The sequence below is a fragment of the Ipomoea triloba genome, chromosome 1 (assembly GCF_003576645.1).
Source record: "Ipomoea triloba cultivar NCNSP0323 chromosome 1, ASM357664v1".
NCBI classification, from domain to species: domain Eukaryota; kingdom Viridiplantae; phylum Streptophyta; class Magnoliopsida; order Solanales; family Convolvulaceae; genus Ipomoea; species Ipomoea triloba.
In genome coordinates this window covers 33057439-33079935 of record NC_044916.1, presented here as the reverse complement: position 1 = coordinate 33079935, position 22497 = coordinate 33057439, and the positions used below count along the sequence as shown (strand labels likewise).

Here is a 22497-nt window from a genome sequence, read left to right as displayed (position 1 = left end):
ACCGCTAGTGAGACTCGATACATTGTCTTTCTTACTAATTAAAAATATAATTTATAATTTTCGTTGGTCATGACTCATGAGATATAATATAACAGTTCATCAATATAATATATTAAAAAAATCATTTTTAAAATCTAATATCTATCATAATTCTTCTTGATTTAGTAATGAAGCCATGAAGGGGAACATGTAACAAAGCTTTCTTAATACAATTTATCTCTTATATATGTGTGATTTGTATGTTACTACACGATGTGCGAGTTTTCTTCATTAATAATAATAATAATAATAATAATAATAGAGAGATTTAAAACTAATTTATTTATTTATTTTTGTAGGGAATATATCTAATATCAGAAAACTACTGTTAATACCATATTCCCATATGATGCATGTGTTCGTAGTATTTTATTTTAAGATTTGATATGATATATTGATATGTTATCCTTGATATGATTGCACTAAAAATATTTGCATTATTTTTTTTATCAAATAAATAATTACAATTGTAGTGGTGTTGTCATTATCTCAATGAGCCATAAGTTAGAATATAGGAAATAAGGTAACAATCAAACTATACCGGTGAAGAAAATCCATATACACATGCCAACACTTGGACAAAAGTCAACAACAAGTAGGTATTATTAGTGGTAGAAGAGATCGCTGGCCAATAGGGGTAGATTGTCCTAAAGATTAAAAATAGCTAATATTTATGATTACATTTTAAGTCTTGATAATATATTAAGGGTAATAATAACTTCTTCCTTAAAAAAAATTTAAAATTCCTAATTAAATAAGTTTGACTACACTTATAAAATTATCTTTCACTGAGAGATATTACCTTTTGATGTTACCTTTTGTTACAAATCTTAAGTAGTGCTCTGACCGGCCTCTCAATTAAATTGGAAGTAGCCTTGGCCAAAGTTGTGATGAAATATTATTATTTTGATTAAGTCTATATATTATATATGTGTTACTCTCATAAAGTGTAGTGTGATATGACCTTAAATTATCATGTCATATGTCAATGGAAACTTGTAGAGATCTCAAGAAACATGCTTGTAAAAATGTGAAATCAAAAAACACGCTCTAGAAATTAAAGGAGTTTTTCGCACTTTTGGTCCCACGACTATAGTGGCACTATCAGAATTGTTCCACGACTTTCAAACCTTACAATCTACGTCCACGACTATTGTTTTTGTAGTAAAAATGATCCTTCCCGTTCATTTTCCGTCAATTTCTCACCGGAGAAACAATTACCCCTTTCAAGCAGGGAGGGGTAAAAATGACATTTCCATTGCTGACTGAGGATGACTGCGAGGAAATCACGAAGATGAAGATGAAGCGAAGCCGGTCATCGAAGAGTCCCGAATGCGCGCCGACAAGACAAGAATGGAGAGCCTCTTCCGGCGATTGGCATCGTAGAGAATGCCGGTGCCAGTCCACAACGTGTTGATCAATATTACTCTGGATGCCGGCCCGCCAAAGCTCCCTGGGACTGCCTGGCCAGTGTGATTGTCGAAGTCATTGAAGCCGAAAACCCCATCACCGGAAGCATTGGAATGTTCTCGAAGCCGAAGTTAATCTACTTTGCGATTTAGATAGATTGGCTTTTCCCCATTCTAATTCAGTCATACGGTCGTGGCATTGTAATTACTTATTATCTTGCAATGATACCATGGATATAATTTAGCATTTAGTTTATGCATCTATAATTGCAAATACTGGGAGCTTGAAAACTGTCTGCAAATATTGGGATGCTTTCGAAGCCTGAGCTACTCTACTTTGCAAAGCAGTTTGGTCAGTTCGGCCTTAAGTACATTTGAGCTATTCAGTTCACTCTCAACTCTCAAATATTGAGTTGAGTTACCAGTGCCGCCCGAAGGAAGGAGCAGTGACTGACGAAGCGCCGCCTGTAGGCGGGGAGATAGCAGCGGCAAGCCACGGTAGCAATTGAGTGACGATGGTCGAGACCTGCTACGGGTGGCGACCAAAAGCGGGGTTTTCTTCTTTACACGGTCGCCGATCGAGTTCGTTTAACGAGGACTGAAACCAGAAAAAATAAATCTGGCAATACTACGAATCACCAAGAGTTTGGCTTAGGCAAAGTGCTAGTGAAATAGTAATTCAAATTAAAGAAGCAAAAGCAGTGTAACTACAAACACTCTCGATGTTTTAAGTTGTATGTTTCTGGCTCAAAGAAAAAAAAAAAAAAAAAAAAGGATTTTGATTCATAGTTCATAGAGAGAAAGAGGTGCTGGAACAGATAATGGTCTGAGTTACCCTTTCAGCAATTGAAATGTCATTTTTACCCCTGTTTGAAAGGGGTAATTTTTTCTCCGGCCAGAAATTGACGGAAAATAGGCCGGAAGGACCATTTTTACTACAAAAATAATAGTCGTGGACGTAGATTGTAAGGTTTGAAAGTCGTGGAACAATCCTGATAGTGCCATTATAATCGTGGAACCAAAAGTGCGAAAAACTCAAATTAAAGCAATATTTCTCACCAAGTGACACACAAGGAAGCCACTGTTGATACAAATTAAGGAGTACCATATTGATATTCCTTTCTAACATTTGGTCTTTTATCAACAAAACAGTTAGTGTGATTAAATACAAAGTCATTTTGATCATTTTTATACAAAGTGAATTTCAACGATTTTGTTGACGGAGAACTAAGAATAATCATGTCACAACAATACTAACAAACTAAAAGTATACTATCACCTATAAATCTATAACCAAAAATGGAATTAACTCTTTACATTTTCTTATAAAATGAGTCGGAATTGTTTAATACACTCCAGTACTCATTAATTGGCTCATTCTAATATTGTGTAGGGGCATTTCTAAAAGTAGCTTGCTGGTGAAAATCTTTTCAGAAACTTGTTGCATTGTTGGCCTGGATTTTGGGTTGGGGTGTAAACATGCCAATGCAAGTGCCATCATAAGAATCACATCTGGAGCAACCACTGAATTAGGAGGAGGCAATCGGGGATCAAGTGAATCCTTTAGCAATATTTGTTCGTAACATCTTGATGATAACGATGAAATAAGTTCGTCCGGATATTTTCCTAACATTATTTCTAGTACCACGACTCCAAAGCTATAAACATCACATTTTTCGGTGTTGATTGTAGAAAAAGTTAGTTCTGCATCAACAAATACAATGATGAAGCAACTTAGTAAATGCATGCTCTTCCAACTTTAAGGTCTACATACTCATCTAATCAAGAAAGATGTTTAATCAATGTAAAGGATCATCACATTGGAGCCCACCTTGTAGCCATAGCTAGTGAATAATTAAGGATCACAATGAAATAAATCCTAGTCGATTGAGTTTTGTTAATATTTGGTTGTAAATGCTTACAAATACGGAGTACAATTTTTTTTAATAACCCAAGTTTTCCAGCTTCGCTATGTTATATCATTTGACCACATGAACCGGCTCTCTAGGCCCACTGTCCTTGAGAAGGTAAATCGAATCAATCTAACTTAGAGACTAAACACTAAACTATGCACTTCTGCACACAATGAGTCAATTCCAAACTCCAATGTTATTAATACAATTTTGTGTGTGTAAAAATAGGATTAAAAATGTGTGTTGATCATGTTGGGCGGATGCCGGTGAATAGGGAAATTGTTAGGTGGGGACCAGTGAAAAGTCAAATCTGCCTCTTGAAAATGTAGTGGGGGCATATAATGAAATAAATTGTGAGTCCGCTGTGAGCTATAGCTTTTAACGTAGTAGTAAGCACTTGATTCTTTATAAGTGGTATTGCAGCCAAGTTACGTGTTTGAGTCCCGAATTCTTGAACAACTTTTGGTGTAGTGGTAACTAGTAAGCCCAAAATTTAAAGTTTAGCGGAGCCTAAATTCTGATTTTTTTTTAATGGAATCAACAAATTTGGACTATACTAACTCAACTCAACTCAACTTGTAAATGGTTAAATAAAAGTACCTGGTGCAATGTAACCATAAGTGCCTGCCAACACAATTTGATGTGAAGAATTAGGGCTGAGCAGCCTAGCAGTGCCAAAATCAGAGACAAAAGCCTCAAACTCCGAGTTGATCAAAACATTTTTGGTGGAAATGTCCCCATGAACAACCGGTGGGCTGCAACCATGGTGCAAGTAACCCAAAGCACTTGAAATGCCTTTCACCACATTCACCCTCCTACTTCAATTCAGTTTCTTAGCTCCATCCCCATCTCTCAGCACACAAAACAGGCTCCCCCTTTCCATGTACTCATAAACCAGGAACATGCACTTATCATGCAGACAAAACCCCAAAAGTTTGAGTATATTCCTGTGCCTTATTTCCGACAACACCCGGGCCTCGTTTCTGAGGCTCGTGTCGTGTTCTGGAACACTGCCTTCGTGATCCTCGTGGAGTTTCTTGATGGCCACCACTTTCCCGTTGGGTAATTGCGCCCTGTACACGCTTCCGCAGCTCCCGGCTCCGATGCAGTAGCTGGGGTCGAAATTTTCTGTGGCTCGAAGGATGTCGTTGTAGGCGATCTTCCCATCGTAGTTCAGTATCTTCAGCATGTCGCCATGGCTCTGCTCCACGTTTGTCTTCTTCAACCTGGGACGACATAGAAACAGGAGTCCTAGGTTCACCCTTCCCTGCTCCAAATCTGTATTCTTAAACCTGCCACCAGGTAAATCTTAGCTCAAAACTGATGAATTGGCCTGACAAAATTGAAAAAATTTTGAATTGAGACAAAAAAATTTAAACATAAAATTGAAAAAATAGTCCAATAATCTCCAAACCAATAAGTCTGATGACCTGAACGAACTAGGTGAAATTTAGTGATTTACTCAACACTTAAGTTTATTCTTTGTTTTATGGGTGAGGTGAAACAAAGTATACACGGAATTTATAGGTAAATTAATTTTTAGTAAATTTTATTAAATTTGTAAATAAAATTTTAATAAATTTATTATAAAATAAAATATTTTTTATAAAAAAAAAATAATTATAACTATTATATATGGAGTATATTATAGTGTAAATATATTAATTATTTTTAGTTAGAATTTGAAAAAAAAAAAAAAGTTTACATATATTGAATAATGTATACGTTTAGTGTAAATATCATAGTTTATTAAGTTAAATACCTTGTAATTTGATGATATTATTATTATTTCAAAACGGTCACATGTTGTCAAGTCTAGTGACACTCGATTGTCCTTCTATATGGACGAAGGTGGATTCGAGTCTCAGTGAAAAATGCGATATTGACTCCTTCAGTAGGAAGTCTATAGTACTAAGACAAAAAGATCACATGTTCGAGCCTAAGGATGTTTGTACAACCGAATTGAGACAGGTAAAAAAATTTAATTGAGCTAATGTAATACCTGTGACGACACATAAACAGGAGTCCACAACTGACGATGACGAAGAATGCAAGTGCAACAACCAGAGCTGTGACGCAGATAGAATCTTGAGTCTTGTTTTGGTTTTCATTAACCGTTTTGAGCTTCATAGCCCGGAGATTCCACCTGCCCAGCGACGACGCTTCCAAATCAATATTTGATGCCGCCGGCGCAGCCGCGGTAAGAAATGTGATCCACAAAACAACACTGTAGGTGTGAATGGTAAAAACAATGAAATCCATTACAGTAAAAAGCTAGCAGTGTAAGGTTGGATTAATATATATATTGAATATGGAAATGGTGTTTTCATTATTAGTATTATATGGAGTGCAGGCCGGCTGAAGGACCGAATTGAATACCTACCAGAATACGAACTAGTCGGTCAACTGAGGACTTGGAGAGTTTAGAAGACTTGAATTAGTTTAATGGAGTAAAGACTGGGGCGACGGATTTTACAACTTCATTTGAAATGTCTTCCTCTGATTAGTAAGACGATGATTGTGGAAATTTCATCCATATATGAATTTCCAACAAATCCGTACAATTTTTTCCAACTCAATTGCATATGCAAAAGTTCTCAAAAGAGACGCAGTCAATATGATAATGCAACAATAGAAGAAGACTAAAAATAAAATTTGGTCAAATGAAAAAGTAGAAAAAGTTTAGAGAATATGAAAAATTGAAGAATTACAGTAAATGCAATAATGTTAGTCCAAATGGCATAGTAATTTCTTTTTACCAGCCAACCAAAAACTCCATCCAACAAGAAAATGCATATAAATTAACCAAATTACGGCTAACCAAGTGATGAATAAAAAGTAAATATAAGACATCACAATGGTTGAAATGAATGACAACTTTTTTTTATAGTTTTATTTCATAACATTCCACTTTTCCAGCACAAGGAGTGAGTTGAAATTTGTTTTTTTCAATGATTGGCAAACAAAATATTATGTTACAAACGCTTCTGCAGCACGAATCACTGCAGAGTTAAAGATGAATTGCTGTGATGCAATGGGGATTCAATTAAGATCCCAACCAAAAGCCTTCTTTAACTTTTTTCTGGGTTTTGTATACATCCATGGCAGCGGCGTCCAAAGCTGTCAAAATTCATAGCCGATCAAACAAGTGCTGCTGCAGCTGCTGCTAGGGATCGGGGAGCACGGGAGGAGCAATTGTGCGAGTATTGTATGATTGACAGTGGCGACATTTCTGCCCGATTATATGGAACAATACTTCGGTGGTGTCGTTGCAGTCATTGCATAGAATCCAAACCTTTCTGTCTCTGTAATCATCAGGCATGGCAGTCTGTTCTATCTGTAGAGCACCCAATATTGACACATGTGTATCAGATGGAAACAATGAAATTGCAGAACACTTTCCGAGTGTAACAAATTATAAAACAGGATGGGGGAAACCCTAGCCAAACTGGTCAGACTGTTGATTTGATAACCACAAAGTTACAAGTAAGAGCGAGAGCTACCTATTAACCTTCTTGGTTTGAGCTGGTTAGATATGGGCAACCTAGGTTGGCTTACTTCTTTGAGATTCTTTGCTGGCTAAGGTCAAATGTGAGGATTTATCCAGTGTACACCCTGGTAGTGTCTGCGGATTTTCCTCATCAACCAAATTAGAAAACAGGTTGGGGGCAACCCTGACCAATTCTTGATAACCACAAGACTACAAATTCAAGTCCCAGACTATTGGCCTTCTTGGTTACAAATTTGATTCTTAGTGGGAGCAGCCTATTGACCTTCTTGGTTTGAACCAGCTATGGGCAACCTAGGTTGATTTAACTCGTTGTGATCCTTTGCAGGCTAGAGTCAAAGGCGGGATTTACCCAATGCCCACCCTCAGGCAGTGGCTACGGGTTTCCCTCGTGGCTCAAAATTAGAAAACAAGTTCAGATAGGCCATTGGGGGAGAAAGCAATGATACACTGATACTGAGATAATGACTAATACACAAATAGAGAATGAAGTAAGAAAGCTTGACACTCATGACTTGGATCAATTTGGAAAAGGTATGCACAAACAGAGAATGAAGTAACAGAGTAAAATTCTCGACAAAATTGAATCGGATGCTCAATAAGAAGTGCAAGGGCAAAAGATATGAGCAGCAAGTAAGGGTAAACGCTCGTTGATAAACAAAGCCAAACAGAAAACAACTGCAGAAAATTTGAATTATGGTCTCAATTTTAGAGTAGTGAAATGCCTAGGTTTTAATTTGCATCAGTTCGGTACATACCTCTTCATCCATTTCTTTCCAAATGCTGGACATGTCGATGATTGACTTTGAACATATTGGGCAGCAGTACCTGAGTGTCACAACCAGTGAGAGTCAATAAAGGTAGAAATTTTCCAAAGGGTACACTCGTAATGGTGTGCCTACAAATTCATAATACATAACAAAAGATAATTTACAAGACAGAATCATTACTTATCACGCTTTATCATCTCGTAAAAACACTCATAATGCATCGTGTGCCCACATTTCATAACTGTTGTGTCTTTCAGGGAATCAAAGAGGTACTGTCAGTTTCAACACGGGAGAATTAGAACACGATACACTCAATACCTTCTTCTGTTCATTTGTAAATGGATGACAAAACTACAAAACATACCTCATAACAAATGGGGCAGTGATGCCGCATGGAGTTCTCCACACAAGAGTGATTGTTACGCAGACTAATTGCATAACAAGAGCCTGCAGAAACACACTCAATAAAACCCACTATATTCTAAACATTTCTAACAAAGAAGTGAAATATATCAAGTTGCACGTCTTATTGCTTTAAGAAACAAAGAAGATGACCAAAGAAACAAAGAAGATGACCAAAGAGATCCGTCAATATTGTGAGAAAACTTCATAGTTTAATAGATCAACCATAATAGTCTCACATCTCAGTAATTGCAAACTATGATACATACCACATTTGTTGCAATGAAAGAAGTTTTCCCGACCTCCAACCCTAGAATAATGATCAATGAACTCGTATCAGTAAAATCTAAAACATCAGTGCATCTTCTAGATAAACAGTACAATCATATTTTTCACTGACCTGCATATTCCACAATCATCACAATGAAACTGCCCTTTCTCGACCTGCAGCAAGTGAGTCTAGATAAGCATTTGAAACAGAAGATCTAAATCTACATCTAAATATATAGATTTGTAATGTTTGCATTATAACGTTTTATTTACAACACCACAGAAAAAGATACAAGGCATGCTTGTCACTTACATCATCATCAAAGAAATTACAAATATTACAAAAGTATTCTCCCATTTTGACACCGCAGTTTGTGCAAACTTGAGCCACCTGGACAACAGACAGAATCATACGCATGGAAACAATCAAATTTACACCATAGTAGAAAGCCATATACAGTCAAGTCAAGAGAAACATACTGGCTGCTCTGTATCGCAAACGGAACATATCACCTGAAAAGCCATAATATTCAGGTATATTAATAAGAAGATCATAAACAGGAAGGACAGAGATAAACGGCAGGAAAACTTGTGGTAGACATACTTGCTTGACCTCATGCCGGTTGAGCTCATGCCTATCAAAAGGATTGCGCAACATGCTCTGATGAAGCAAGCAAACGGAAAATATCATAATCATAAAACATCAATTAAATCAAAAGAAGTTAGTTAATTACCACACAACAGCAATCATTCCTAAAGAATTAAAGAAATCTTATGGAGCCAACCCATAGAAAACCGAACAAATCAATATCGATCAAACTAAACATGCATCTAAAGCCAACAAATAAAACACAGAGAATCAAAAAGTATACCGCTTCTTCATTATGACAGTGACGACAACCATAGACTTCATTACAGCAAGGCGCTCTAATCTTGCACCTTCTCCTATAATGTTGGCACCTAACAAGTCAAGAAATCAGAAAACAATTAGTATGTTCCATTCCTCAAGGCAAAAGGGCCTAAGATTTTATCTTTAAATTCTAAGGGAACCCCACATCCAACAGAACAAATATAAATGTCCCTCACCATACTAAGACCAATCTGACAAACAAACAGCTGAAGATTCAAACTTGAATCTATAGATACTACACATCAAAACACACCTAACCAAATTACTCACCAAATCATAGAATTCTCATCAGATCACCATCATTAAGCAAATTCTTTAAACCATGGACGTAATATCAATAAAAACAGACACAAAATGCAAACTTTATTCACAGCAACACATAAATATATACACAGATCACAATCTTGCATCTCGATTTAAAACATTTAAAACAAGATAACCCAATTATCCATCAATCTATAGACCATAATAATATCAAGATTGGGGGAATGGGGCGTTACCCATATCCCATCTTCCCAAATCCAAGCCGATCATCAGATGATCCTTCCATTCTGTGCAGGCACCTACACCACACTTCCACGGAGAAAGGAGGGTAGGCGCTGGAGGAGAAGGGAAGGAAGACGAGATTTCGATTTGGGGGGGAAGAATGGGATTGCTGCACAAAACCCAAAGTTCCTTATCGAGAGAAAAGTGGCATCCCTGTCAAGTGGACACTGGCCTCTTATATATACGCCCATTTATTATCTCAACCCCCCTTCTCAGGCCCTCGGCACCACCAAAATTGGAAATTATTAAATAATTTGACCATAGTTAATGTTACTATATATGGAAACTCCATTGGTAGATCCAGATGGGAGAGAGGATAAGGCGAGAAGTGGGGACGAAAGAGCAGGCGCCGCTTCATTCACAAATAGGAATGCCAAGACTGAAACCAAATCTCTCAATAAATATTATTTTTTTGTAATAATGCACGGAGTAAATTGTAAGAAATATTATTAAATTGGTTTACTTTATTACAATATATAAATATAAAGTTATGGCATTTTTGTATTATTATAATTAATACAACTACCAGACATAAATTAGAGTACTATCATGTGTTGAGTTTTTTATCTGATAAAAATACAAGAATTAAAAAAAAATTGTAAAGGATATTGTTGTGAATATGGAAAAGTTGATTTTAAAAATGGCTTAAATTCATTGTTTATGTGGCAAGTTCAACCACTTATAATATTTTGTGGTTGACATGTGTTTTCACGCTTTCTTTATATATTTTTTTTATTATTTGGAAGGGTGTAACCTATATATGATACACTTCTGAAACACGCTTTCTTTATTAATGTGTAATTATTACGTCACTTATCTTCATACACAATTTGAAGATAGGTTCATTTTGTAGCGTGTGTGATTTTGTTACAACTTGTTATTTGCCAAATTTAAACTGTCTTATGATTGGGTGACGTAATTACTTCATGCACTAAATAGACCTCAAACATTGTATATGATCTCTTGCTAATTAAGTCAATAAATATCATCTACGTTATAACAAAATTGAATATCTTTGCTTACCCTCTAAGTTTTATGCTCAACACAGACCAAACCAACTTTCCCATTTTAGTAATACAATCAACTATTATAGGTAGATACGTAATATTTTTAAAATGTTAACGAGTATATGTTATTTATCTATTTTATTAGATCACATATTTTCTCATTGAGTGTACAATAGAACTCCACTAAGAGAGTAATCGTGTTTGAGTCTATGAATAAGTTAAAAGAAATATACATCATCTCATGATTCTCATAACACCCAACATATAAATAATTAAAAATTTGATATAAATAATATAATACACTTTAATAAAATGATGATAACATTTGTTTTAAAGACATGTCCAATACATATATAAATGTCAATAACAATAATGTTTTAACTGAAGTAAAATACGGAGTATATGATAGTCTATATATATTTTTGAATATTGTCGACTCTATTATAATGTAATATATATCTATTAATATACTTTCTCTATCTATTTCGGGATTCAATTTCTAACATACTCTCAATAAGAGACACAAAAGTGTCAATTGAGCACAAGGTATTTGACAAAAGATTATAATATAATTAATTGTAATAATAATTTGTGCATTATCTTATTTATTGAAATTTAAATGTACTCCGTATTAAAAAAATAAAAAATAAATTGTTGGTACAGGACAACACGCAAAGGTGGTGTGATGAATGGCGTTCTTTGCAACCATCATGGAGGGGCCCATAACCACAGGCAAAGTGGGGTCACCCACGTGTAATGGCTTAGTTGGCCGATCCAGATTAGTCCATTAGCTGGTGTCGCCATCCATGCCGTTAGAAAATAACTACTCCTTCACTCCTCTTTATTCCTTTTTCCCATGCTATGAGCCTATGAGACCACTAGGGTTAGTATTTCTCGATTTTCGGTTAATAATCAATATTTTAACAGAATCTTTTTAATTGATTGAAAATTGATCGGTCAACATTCATAACTATAATTGATGGTTTCGATCAATTAAATATAATCGTTTTTTTAGTAAAATAACTATATTTATTTTATTTATTTATTTAATGCTAAAAGAATAAATTATTAAAGGAAAAAAGTAATATCTTCATGTTTATAATCAATTAAAATTAATGTATCCTCAAATACAATAATAGTTTAGTGCGATATAAATGAATTATATTTATACATTATATGGTTAACAAATGCCGTGCAATTCAATAAGTGATTATAATTAATGTGATAGACTTTGAACTTCCAAAATGTTAATAGAATGAGGTTATATTTTGTTTTCTTTAGATTAACCTTCGATTTTTGGTTTTTTATTTTCTCTTGAAAACTCAATAACTGATCGAAAAACTGAAATAACTGATTTTTTATTGCCTTAATAATCGAAACTGAACCAAAAATCAAAATATTCTAACAGTTTGATTTTCATTCGTTGGTATTTTGATCGGTCCATTTTCTTGCTGATAACTTAGGGGTTAAGAATTGTTGCATAATAATTGAGTTCACGGTTTTCTTGAAACTCATCAATCAAAAGTTTATTATTTTTGACAAATTAAATTATGTACCTCAATGTCAACCTTGTATGGTAGACCATAATATAATTTATTTTTATGGTACTACAACTCTATAAGTTCATTTATATTGAATGAAAGTCAAATTGAACTAGTAGTATATTAAACATAACTATACAATATACTAAAAATGAATTTGTATTGAGAGCATCCTTACCAATGGAGTTTTTTCGCGGTTTTTGATAAGTTTTTGTAAGTATGATTAGAAAAGAGAAAATGAAAGGGGTGAAAAAAATTAAAACAAATCAAAGTTTTAAAAAATAAATAAGTAAAAACATGATGGTGTCTGGCGCGCTTGGTGCACACGCACAGCAACCTCTGGCCTTAGTCAATTTTGTCATAAAACACTATTGTATAAACTTTCATTTGCATATGAATCCATTTCATTCTCTCTCTTATTCTCTATCTTGCCAAGTGGCTAAAACTCTGACATTATTTCATCTTGCTTCACTGATGGTGATGCTCTAAGGGTTCACTTTACTACATACACATGGTCCGTGATATAAAAATGGGTTAATACCACAAATGGTCCTCTGACTATTGGGCTAGTACTCCTTTTAATCATCGACTTTCAATTCGACCACAAATGGTCCCCTGACATTCATTTTTGACCACAAATAGTCCTCTATTAAAATTTCTGTTAAATAAGTGTTAAATTTATGGGTAATATCGTCAAATTGATTAATATTATTATGATTACTTCTTTTTTAGAATTATATGACAATATAATTAATTTCAAACGTTAATAAACATTAAGTTAATAAATATAAAAACAAAATGGACGTGACAAATTACATAAATGAACAAATTAAATAAAAATCTATGATTAATGTTCGCAATTTGTACTTGATTAATTATATTAATTCAACGGTGGCAGACTTCAGTTATGTCCAAAACAAAATGTTTGATCGATTAATGAAAAGTGAAAATTATTAATCGGTCATGTATGAACAACCATGAAAATGATGGAATCAAGGTTTAAAAAAAATAAAATTCTTCCATTTTAATCTGTTGGTTAAATTAAAACAGATAACTCTAATATTAAATCTTCATTTTATACGCATAATTACGAAAATAAGGTGTATTGTCTTTTTATTTAGGAGTATTTATATTTGTTAATTGTTTCAATTATGATTGTTGGTGAAAATTTCTAAACATTTTTATTTTATGACCATTATATATATCAATTTGACAATAATACCCCTAGATTTAACACATATTTAACAAAAATTTTAATGGAGGACTATTTGTGGTCAAAAAATGAAAGTAAGAGGATCATTTGTGGTCGAATTGAAAGTCGAAGACTAAAATGAGTACTACCTCAATAGTCAAAGGACCATTTGTGGTATTAACTCTATAAAAATTGTAATTTTCATTTTAAAAAATGTGGGTAACAAGGGAAACTTGTAGGCACAATTCAAAGATGTGCATTTAGTAAATCTCGCATTGTAACCATATCTGGGAAAACATCACAAAGAAATCAAATAGCCAAGAAGACCAATAAATTCTTTCCACTAAAGATAAAACTTAAAACCTTATAAATTATCAAACTAATAACTTGACTAACTTGGTTGGAGTTGTCATTGTAAATTTCTCGTTATATTTACTATACTAGTTACCACATGTATGATGCACAATGTGTATTTTTAAATTAGTGTTTTAATGCAAAATTATCAAATTTTTTCATCAATGCTAATGCGTAATTATAATTAATTGATCAAAGTTCACGTTCATTTTTATATTGTATATTTTAATTCACTCTAACATATGTTATAGTATATGTTTAACAATTATGACATTTTGTATTAAGATGAGATTCAAACATAAAAATTTTCTTATGAAAATTAATGAGTAAATTAAGAATAATACATAATTAACGGAATATTCCGTTGATAAAGTTTAAACATACAATGATATTTATGAAAAGTAAATGATATAATATAAGGTAAAAAAAATTTAAATCAAAATAATATAAATCATTTATATACTTGTTAGTTCCCGTTATGGCCTCTTATTAGATTTGTATCTGTATGTATTGTATATATTTAGATAGATTTGTAGAATTGTAGATATAGATGTAGATTGATTTTTCAGTTGACATTCCAGAAAAAGAAACCAAGCCCAATGGCAACACTCACTAAACTGACAGGAATATAGGTTCATCCAACTCAAGGCCCAAAGGCGGGAAATAGTACCTTCAAGGCGGGAATCATAACTTTCAACCCAAAAAATCCTTAACTGATTTTTTAATATTTTTGTTTCCCTGGTATAAATATGCTTGACTCAACAGTGCTCATGCGGGGTGGGGTTCTAACATAACTATTTAAGTCGGTTCGCTTTGTAATTGATCCCCTTTTGACATTTCTCGGACTCTAAAAGATCGATTGACTGCGAGAACATGGCGAAACCCTCGAGAGCGAAGTCGTCGTCGTCGGAGTCTCTGTCGGACGGCTCGGATGACGAGCGGCCCAACGATCAAGTCAACGAGGAGGAAGACGAGGAGGAGCTCGAGGCCGTCGCCAGAACTGCTGAGGACTACGACGAGGAGGAAGAAGACGACAACGACGAGGCCACAGCAGCTGGCGACGAAGAGGTTGAGGTCTGTATAGTTGAACTCGTGTGTGAATTGTGATTGCTTGTCTTTTTTGGAAGGGGTTGTGTTGAATTTGAAGTGATAGGGTTTAGTTTGCTACTCCTTACTTTGCTGCTTTCACCAGTAGGGAGACATTTAATTGATCAAATGACAGCTTGTTTTGTGGTTTGTAGTGAGAACGTATGCTCTGTGTTTCGAAAAAATAAAAATAAAAACTGCTTTCACGGTAGTGAGAATGAGTAATTTCTCTTGAGCGCTACTGTACTAGCTTGTGGTTGTTGAGGCTATGATGCACTTGGTAATGGAAAATATGTTGGCTTGTGAAATGCAGTTTTTTAAATAGCCTTTTCTATTTGCAATTACATATGAAGTTTCACCCATGACACTCTTACTGTTGTGAGCATAAACCTGAGAGTTGGTTTTGATTTATCACTCTCTCTCTCTCTCCCCTCTTCACTAACTCACTCACTCATATAATTTTTTGTAGGAAGAGAATGCTGCAGCTAATGAAATTGGAAAGCGTGAGAAGGCCAGATTGAAAGAGATGCAGAAGCTTAAAAAGCAGAAGATACAAGACATATTGGATGCTCAAAATGCAGCTATTGATGCTGACATGGTGTGTTATTAAGGAACTGCTGTTGTCATAATCACTGTATTTGTTTTTAATTGGGTAGAGACTTTAGTTTGGTCTTTTTGTCACAGAACAACAAGGGGAAGGGACGATTGAAGTATCTCCTTCAGCAAACCGAGATATTCTCTCATTTTGCAAGCGGTGATCAGTCTACTTCCCAGAAGACAAAGGGCAGGTAAGCTATATGCCTTCTCTTCAGCAATTCTTGTTTAGAGACTTAATAAATGATTAATTCATTTATTCATTAGTAGAGTAACTATCCACTTCTTTAAAGAAAAATGATTGCCTGCTTTCTTTGGTGGTGATAACATAGCGTATTTTTATTTGATAATATGGGCAAAATGAAAGCAATTAAGTCCAAAACAGATTCTGTTGTGCATCATTTACTTTTAGGTGCCCACTGTTTTCTTAGTTTGAGAAGCACAGCAATAATTATATGTGTGTGTGTGTGTGTATGTTTCTGATTGTCCTTTTTGTGTGCACTTTATTTACAAAACCTGTAAGACTATGTTCATGTTTGTCTACTTGAGTAGTTTGATTTATAGCTAGAGACTAGAGTCATAATGGATTCACTCATTTTGATCCAACTGGATAATGGCTTTTCTTAGGGGTCGCCATGCTTCAAGAGTAACTGAAGAGGAAGAGGATGAAGAATATCTCAAAGAGGAAGAAGATGGGCTGGGAAATACACGACTCGTGGCACAACCATCTTGTAAGAGGTTTTTATTTTATTTTAAAAAACTACATCTATTCCCTTTCCTGCATTTTTTTTTTATATATGTGTCTACAGGTATTCAAGGAAAGATGAGAGATTACCAACTTGCTGGGTTGAACTGGCTTATACGCCTTTATGAAAATGGAATAAATGGGATACTTGCTGATGAAATGGTATGCACAACAGCTGACTTTGGGAATGAGAGCTCAGTTCAATGCATGCTTTATTTTTAATGCCTTGTTTTAATGGTGCAATGATTTGCTGAAAGCTCGGTTTTGGTACTAGTTTTATTGTTTTGAATGCTGTTTCAGGGGCTTGGCAAGACATTACAAACAATCTCTTTACTGGGATACCTACATGAGTTTAGAGGAATAACTGGCCCTCACATGGTTGTTGCTCCCAAATCTACTCTTGGCAACTGGATGAATGAAATAAAACGGTTTTGCCCAGTTTTGCGTGCTGTCAAATTTCTTGGAAATCCAGATGAAAGAGTAAGGGTCCTAGAATCTGCACAAGTTGCCTCTTTCCTTTGCATAGTATTCTACTCTTATTTGTAGTTACACTTGTGCTTTTTTGGGGGACCTTGCAGAGATATATACGCGAAGAGTTGCTTGTTGCTGGGAAGTTTGATGTATGTGTCACTAGTTTTGAAATGGCCATTAAGGAGAAGACTGCTCTTCGTCGCTTTAGTTGGCGTTACATTATAATTGATGAAGCTCATCGTATCAAGAATGAAAATTCTCTCCTATCAAAGACCATGAGACTTTATAATACTAATTATCGACTTCTTATAACGGGAACACCACTTCAGGTAATTTTTCATTGCCATATTTGCTATTGCAAACTTCTGATGTTTCTTGAACAAGATGGATGTTCATTATTTTTGTTTTGTTCTATGCATCAATGTGAGAACATGAACCAACAGTTAGGAAAACAAATGTACTGAAACTTATTTGTTTACTAACCTATTATCACCTATTCATTTATGCAGAATAATCTTCATGAACTTTGGGCTCTCCTTAATTTCTTGCTTCCAGAGATCTTTAGCTCGGCAGAAACTTTTGATGAATGGTTCCAAATTTCTGGTGACAATGACCAGCAAGAGGTTGTCCAACAGCTTCACAAGGTATTTTGCTCATATACATGCATGTGTGTTTGCTTGTTTCCAACATGAACCATCCCATTGAAGTGCCTCTCATAGCATTTTCATATGTGGGAAAACTACCATTGGCATTGTTTTTGTAACATTATCAATTATCCTCAGTATATGCACTAAGTATTGCTATCTGAAAGAGAAAAATGTGTGTGTGTGTATATATATATATATAAATAATATGGGTGGGTTCAAATGAGAACAACTCCCTCTTGTAAAAAGTGAGGATTGATCACAGCCTTCCATCAAGGTTCATTAATGGAATAATGGTTGAGGGTTTTAGTAAAAAATCACGGGGTCAATATAATTATTACAAACATTAAAGTTTTCAATATTTATAATTTATAAAACTGACCGTACCTCTTTTCCCCTTATTTTTCAGCAACCCCCAACCGTTGATCTACCAAATGGATGGATCATATGAGTCCTCACTTTATACACACACATCAATGAAAATTTTCTTTTAACTTGATTCCAAGAAAATTTCCTTTTGATCACAAGCTTGGCTTGATAAAATATGAGCACACTGCCTCTGACTGTTGATTTTCTGTTCAATCTACTGATTCTATTTTACTTGTCCAAATGTTAGGTCCTTCGACCATTTCTTCTCAGGAGGCTGAAGTCTGATGTTGAGAAAGGTCTTCCTCCCAAGAAGGAAACTATCCTAAAGGTTGGCATGTCCCAGATGCAGAAGCAGTATTATAAGGCTTTGTTGCAGAAAGATCTTGAGGTTGTAAATTCTGGTGGAGAACGCAAGCGCCTTTTGAATATTGCTATGCAGCTCCGTAAATGCTGCAATCATCCCTATCTTTTCCAAGGTGCTGAGCCTGGACCTCCTTACACTACAGGAGAGCATCTGATAGAGAATGCTGGTAATGTTTTGGTTGCTCATATCTAAAGTTGCTGTTGTTTGTTACTTCAAAAGTGTTTCCTTTCTAATTTTTTTTAAATTGTAGGAAAAATGGTTCTTCTGGACAAGCTGCTTCCAAAGCTAAAGGAGCGTGGTTCAAGGGTGTTAATATTTTCACAGGTTTCACATTTGAATTTTTTATGATTCTGATTGTATATCCAGTTTGTTTCTCTTAGACTTCTGTGAGGTGGTCTAGAGTCTAGACTGAGCAGTGGCCTCTGATTTTGTAATTAAGATGACCCGGCTTTTGGACATCCTTGAAGACTATTTGATGTACCGTGGTCATCTATATTGTCGGATTGATGGAAATACTGGTGGGGAGGATCGTGATGCATCTATTGAAGCCTTTAACAAGCCAGGAAGTGAGAAATTTGCTTTCTTGTTATCAACTAGGGCTGGGGGTCTTGGAATAAATTTGGCTACAGCAGACATTGTGATTCTTTATGATAGTGATTGGTGAGGATATTCAACATTTGATATTTGGTGAGACTGGATAGTATATTGCTAATATTTAAATCTGTTATGTTCATTATATTGCAGGAATCCACAGGTTGATTTGCAGGCTCAGGACCGTGCACACAGGATTGGTCAGAAGAAGGAAGTCCAAGTCTTCCGTTTTTGCACTGAGGTTTGGTTTGTTTTCATTAAAGATGCATAGAAATGGTGCCACTCGATATAGACACATGCTGATGTTTTTCCATTCTAATTATTGTGAACAGTATACTATTGAAGAAAAGGTTATTGAAAGAGCTTATAAGAAACTTGCACTTGATGCTTTGGTTATCCAGCAAGGTCGGCTTGCTGAACAAAAAAGTGAGTTTTAGTTGCTTGGTACCGTTTGTGTATGACAATATATTTACAGTGTTATGTACTGACTCTGTTCCTTGCTTTTTTCTTTGTAGCTGTAAATAAGGATGAGCTGCTGCAGATGGTGAGGTTTGGTGCCGAGATGGTCTTTAGTTCCAAAGATAGCACAATTACAGATGAGGACATAGATAGGATCATAGCTAAAGGAGAGGAAGCAACGGCTGAACTAGATGCGAAGATGAAGAAGTTTACGGAAGATGCTATCAAGTTTAAGATGGATGACAGTATGCTCCATTGCTATCTTTTATCATCCTTTATTTTATTAATATTTATTTATAATTCTTTAATGGAGTTCATCTAATCTATATCTTTTTTTTTTTTTTTTTTTTTTTTTTTTTTTTTTTTTCTGCAGCTGCTGATCTGTATGACTTCGATGATGAAAAGGTGAGTTGGACAATGGTGAATTCTAATTTTTTGCTACCTATTGTGCACCAATTCACTGAAAATTCCTTTCTAATTTGCCATTTGTTATATTGATATAAAGGATGAAAATAAGGTTGATTTTAAGAAGATTGTCAGTGAAAACTGGATTGAGCCACCAAAACGAGAACGGAAGCGCAAGTATGCTTCTCAACTGCCAAGATACTATCTATATCATAATATCCATGTTTCGATGATTGTTGACCTTTCTTTTTGTTATTAGTTACTCTGAGTCAGATTACTTCAAGCAAACAATGCGCCAAAGTGGTCCTGCAAAACCCAAAGAACCTCGAATTCCCCGAATGCCTCAGCTGTAAGCAGCTTACTCTGTTGTGTTCATTCTGTACCTTGGCTGTTTCACATTTGTGCTGTAATCCTGATAACTAATATGTTAAGCAAATGACTCCTATCTGATGCATCTGGCCATTTTCAGGCATGACTTTCAGTTCTTTAACACACAGAGACTGAGTGAGTTGTATGAGAAAGAAGTTCGCTACCTCATGGTAGGTTGCCATGAATTTCTATCCTCCATTGGCTATTTAGTGCCTTACTTCCCTTATTCTGGGCATGTGAACTGATGAGTTTGTTAATTACAGCAAACACACCAAAAGAATCAACTGAAAGACACAATAGAGATGGAGGAATCAGAAGGTATGTTATCGTTTTTGTTGAAGAGAATTGGGTGTCCTTTGTTCTTTAAATTTTCTCCTAACTACTTGTTGACTGTCTAGATGTGGGAGAACCATTAACTGCTGAAGAACAGGAAGAAAAGGAGCGACTCTTGGAAGAGGTAAGTCAATACAATGTTTCATATTGGAATATAAGTTTCTTGTCTACTTGGCTTACTGGAAAATTTGCTATATGCACAGGGGTTTTCCACATGGAGCAGAAGAGACTTCAATACTTTCATCAGGGCTTGTGAGAAATATGGTCGCAATGACATAAAGGGTATTGCTATAGAAATGGAAGGGAAAACAGAGGAAGAAGTTGAAAGATATGCAAAAGTTTTCAAAGAGAGATACAAAGAATTAAATGGTAAAGTTTAATTAATGCACTTGTCAACATTCATTAAGTTCCAGTGGATCGGAAATCTTAGAGTAACACATATTCTCCTTGGAAAGAGTGGTAAACAAGTACATTCAATTCTTCTTCTGGAAAGTGGTAAATAGCAGAAAAATGCAAATGTAAGGACCATGATACTAAGATAGGCTTGGGAAAAAGATAAGTAATACAGTCTAGTTTAAATTTGGGAGATGATTTCATCAGAAATTTTCATTATTGAATCTTAATTTTAGTGAACCATCCTTTCAGATTATGATAGGATCATCAAGAACATTGAGAGGGGAGAGGCCAGAATTTCACGTAGAGATGAGATCATGAAAGCAATAGGGAAAAAATTGGATCGTTACAAGAACCCATGGCTTGAGTTGAAAATCCAGTATGGTCAGAACAAGGGCAAATTGTATAATGAGGAATGTGATCGATTTATGGTGAGCTTTACAATTTGCTGAAGTTGTGGTAATTCTTAGAGTTACTCCTAGGCTTATTTTGGCTTCATCTGAATATTTGGACTTTACTTCTCAGATATGCATGGTTCACAAGCTTGGATATGGAAACTGGGATGAGCTGAAAGCTGCATTTCGCACATCACCTTTGTTTCGCTTTGACTGGTTTGTGAAGTCGCGTACCACCCAGGAATTGGCTAGGAGATGTGATACACTTATTCGGTTGATTGAAAGGGAAAACCAAGAATTTGATGAGAGGGAGAGACAGGCCCGGAAAGAAAAGAAACTTGCGAAGGTTGGAGCTCGAGACTTTTTCTGCCCTGGTTGTTTATTAAGAAATTTATACTCTGAAACCTGCCTCTCACGTTGTTTCTTGTTTATGTTTCACCGCTTGCAGAATTCAACTCCATCTAAGCGTGCTCTGGCAAGGCAGGCTGCTGAGAGCCCTCCTCAAAAGAAAAAGAAGCAATTAACCATGGATGATTATGCTGGATCGGTAAAGATTTAGTGGTATTCTTTCATTTGTTCCTCCACAATGGGGAAAATGCGTGGGTTTATTTATATTTCTTTCTTTTGTTTCAGGGAAAGAAGAGGAAATAATGGTATGGTTCAGATTGTGTAATGATAATTTGATTAACCAGGCGTTCTTGGCTTCTGAGAATTACGGAAGCTGTTATCTGACTAGTCTGAGAACGACCTTCAAATGCTAAGCTTGTAGACTTGTAGTATTGTAGTATTCGGTATTTGTTTAGTAGATTGTACAAATGTATACAGACAGGGTTGAGGTGTAAACTGTAGAAAGACTAATACTAATGCTATCCGCTCTTCATTTTATTTGTTTTGTTTTTTATTTTATTTCAGTATCTTCTTCACCATCTTTCAAAAACCTTCGCAACTATGCACTTAAACGGGTACAAATTATACAATTTGAGAAAGGAATTTTAAATTGGGAAAAGGGTTAAATTAGTCCCTGGACAATAGCTGAAAAGTCAATTAGTCCCTGGACAATAGCTGAAAAGTCAATTAGGTCCTTAAACATTAAAAAGGTACAATTAGGCTCTTTAACACGTTAAATTGGAACAAATAAACCCAAAAATCGATAAATGACCTACCATAGCAAGTCATTTACTGTTCAGACAAAAATCCGACAACTGGCGACGACATATCGTCGGACTCCGACAGAACCATCGCCGGACTCCGGCAGATGGTCGCCTTCCACCATGGAAGGCGACCAAGGTCACCTTCCTCTAACCAAGAACTTTCTGGTCACCTTCAATGGAGAAGGCGAACAATTCGCCTTCTCCATGGAAGGCGACAAATGTGGTCGCCTTCCACCATGGAAGGCGACCATCCGCCGGATAAATGAC

General features: G+C 35.4%; 2 protein-coding genes and 1 pseudogene across 2 annotated transcripts; 1 reads left to right on the top strand and 2 right to left on the bottom strand.

Moving 5' to 3' along the window:
* Positions 1–2779: 2779 nt before the first annotated feature.
* Positions 2780–5623, bottom strand: LOC116012711 (annotated as a pseudogene).
* Positions 5624–6219: 596 nt separating this feature from the next.
* Positions 6220–10113, bottom strand: LOC116032872 (E3 ubiquitin-protein ligase MIEL1). The gene is made up of 11 exons (XM_031275615.1): positions 9722–10113; positions 9184–9271; positions 8916–8972; positions 8792–8824; positions 8625–8702; positions 8442–8485; positions 8311–8351; positions 8004–8086; positions 7820–7911; positions 7628–7697; positions 6220–6698 (listed from the first exon to the last, which is right to left on the bottom strand). Exons 1-11 carry the CDS (start codon positions 9769–9771, stop codon positions 6528–6530), a joined length of 807 nt encoding a protein of 268 aa, XP_031131475.1. The 5' UTR covers positions 9772–10113; the 3' UTR covers positions 6220–6527.
* Positions 10114–14654: 4541 nt separating this feature from the next.
* On the top strand, positions 14655–21964 carry LOC116024234 (ISWI chromatin-remodeling complex ATPase CHR11). The gene is made up of 25 exons (XM_031265128.1): positions 14655–14935; positions 15417–15545; positions 15632–15735; positions 16169–16272; positions 16351–16448; positions 16587–16766; positions 16865–17086; positions 17267–17401; positions 18018–18300; positions 18385–18458; positions 18574–18794; positions 18879–18966; positions 19058–19151; positions 19241–19429; positions 19558–19589; positions 19690–19766; positions 19849–19938; positions 20059–20128; positions 20222–20276; positions 20357–20415; positions 20495–20660; positions 20937–21115; positions 21210–21425; positions 21528–21626; positions 21713–21964. The coding sequence occupies exons 1-25, from the start codon at positions 14735–14737 to the stop codon at positions 21728–21730; spliced, it is 3183 nt and encodes a 1060-aa protein (XP_031120988.1). The 5' UTR covers positions 14655–14734; the 3' UTR covers positions 21731–21964.
* The last annotated feature ends 533 nt before the right edge of the window (positions 21965–22497 follow it).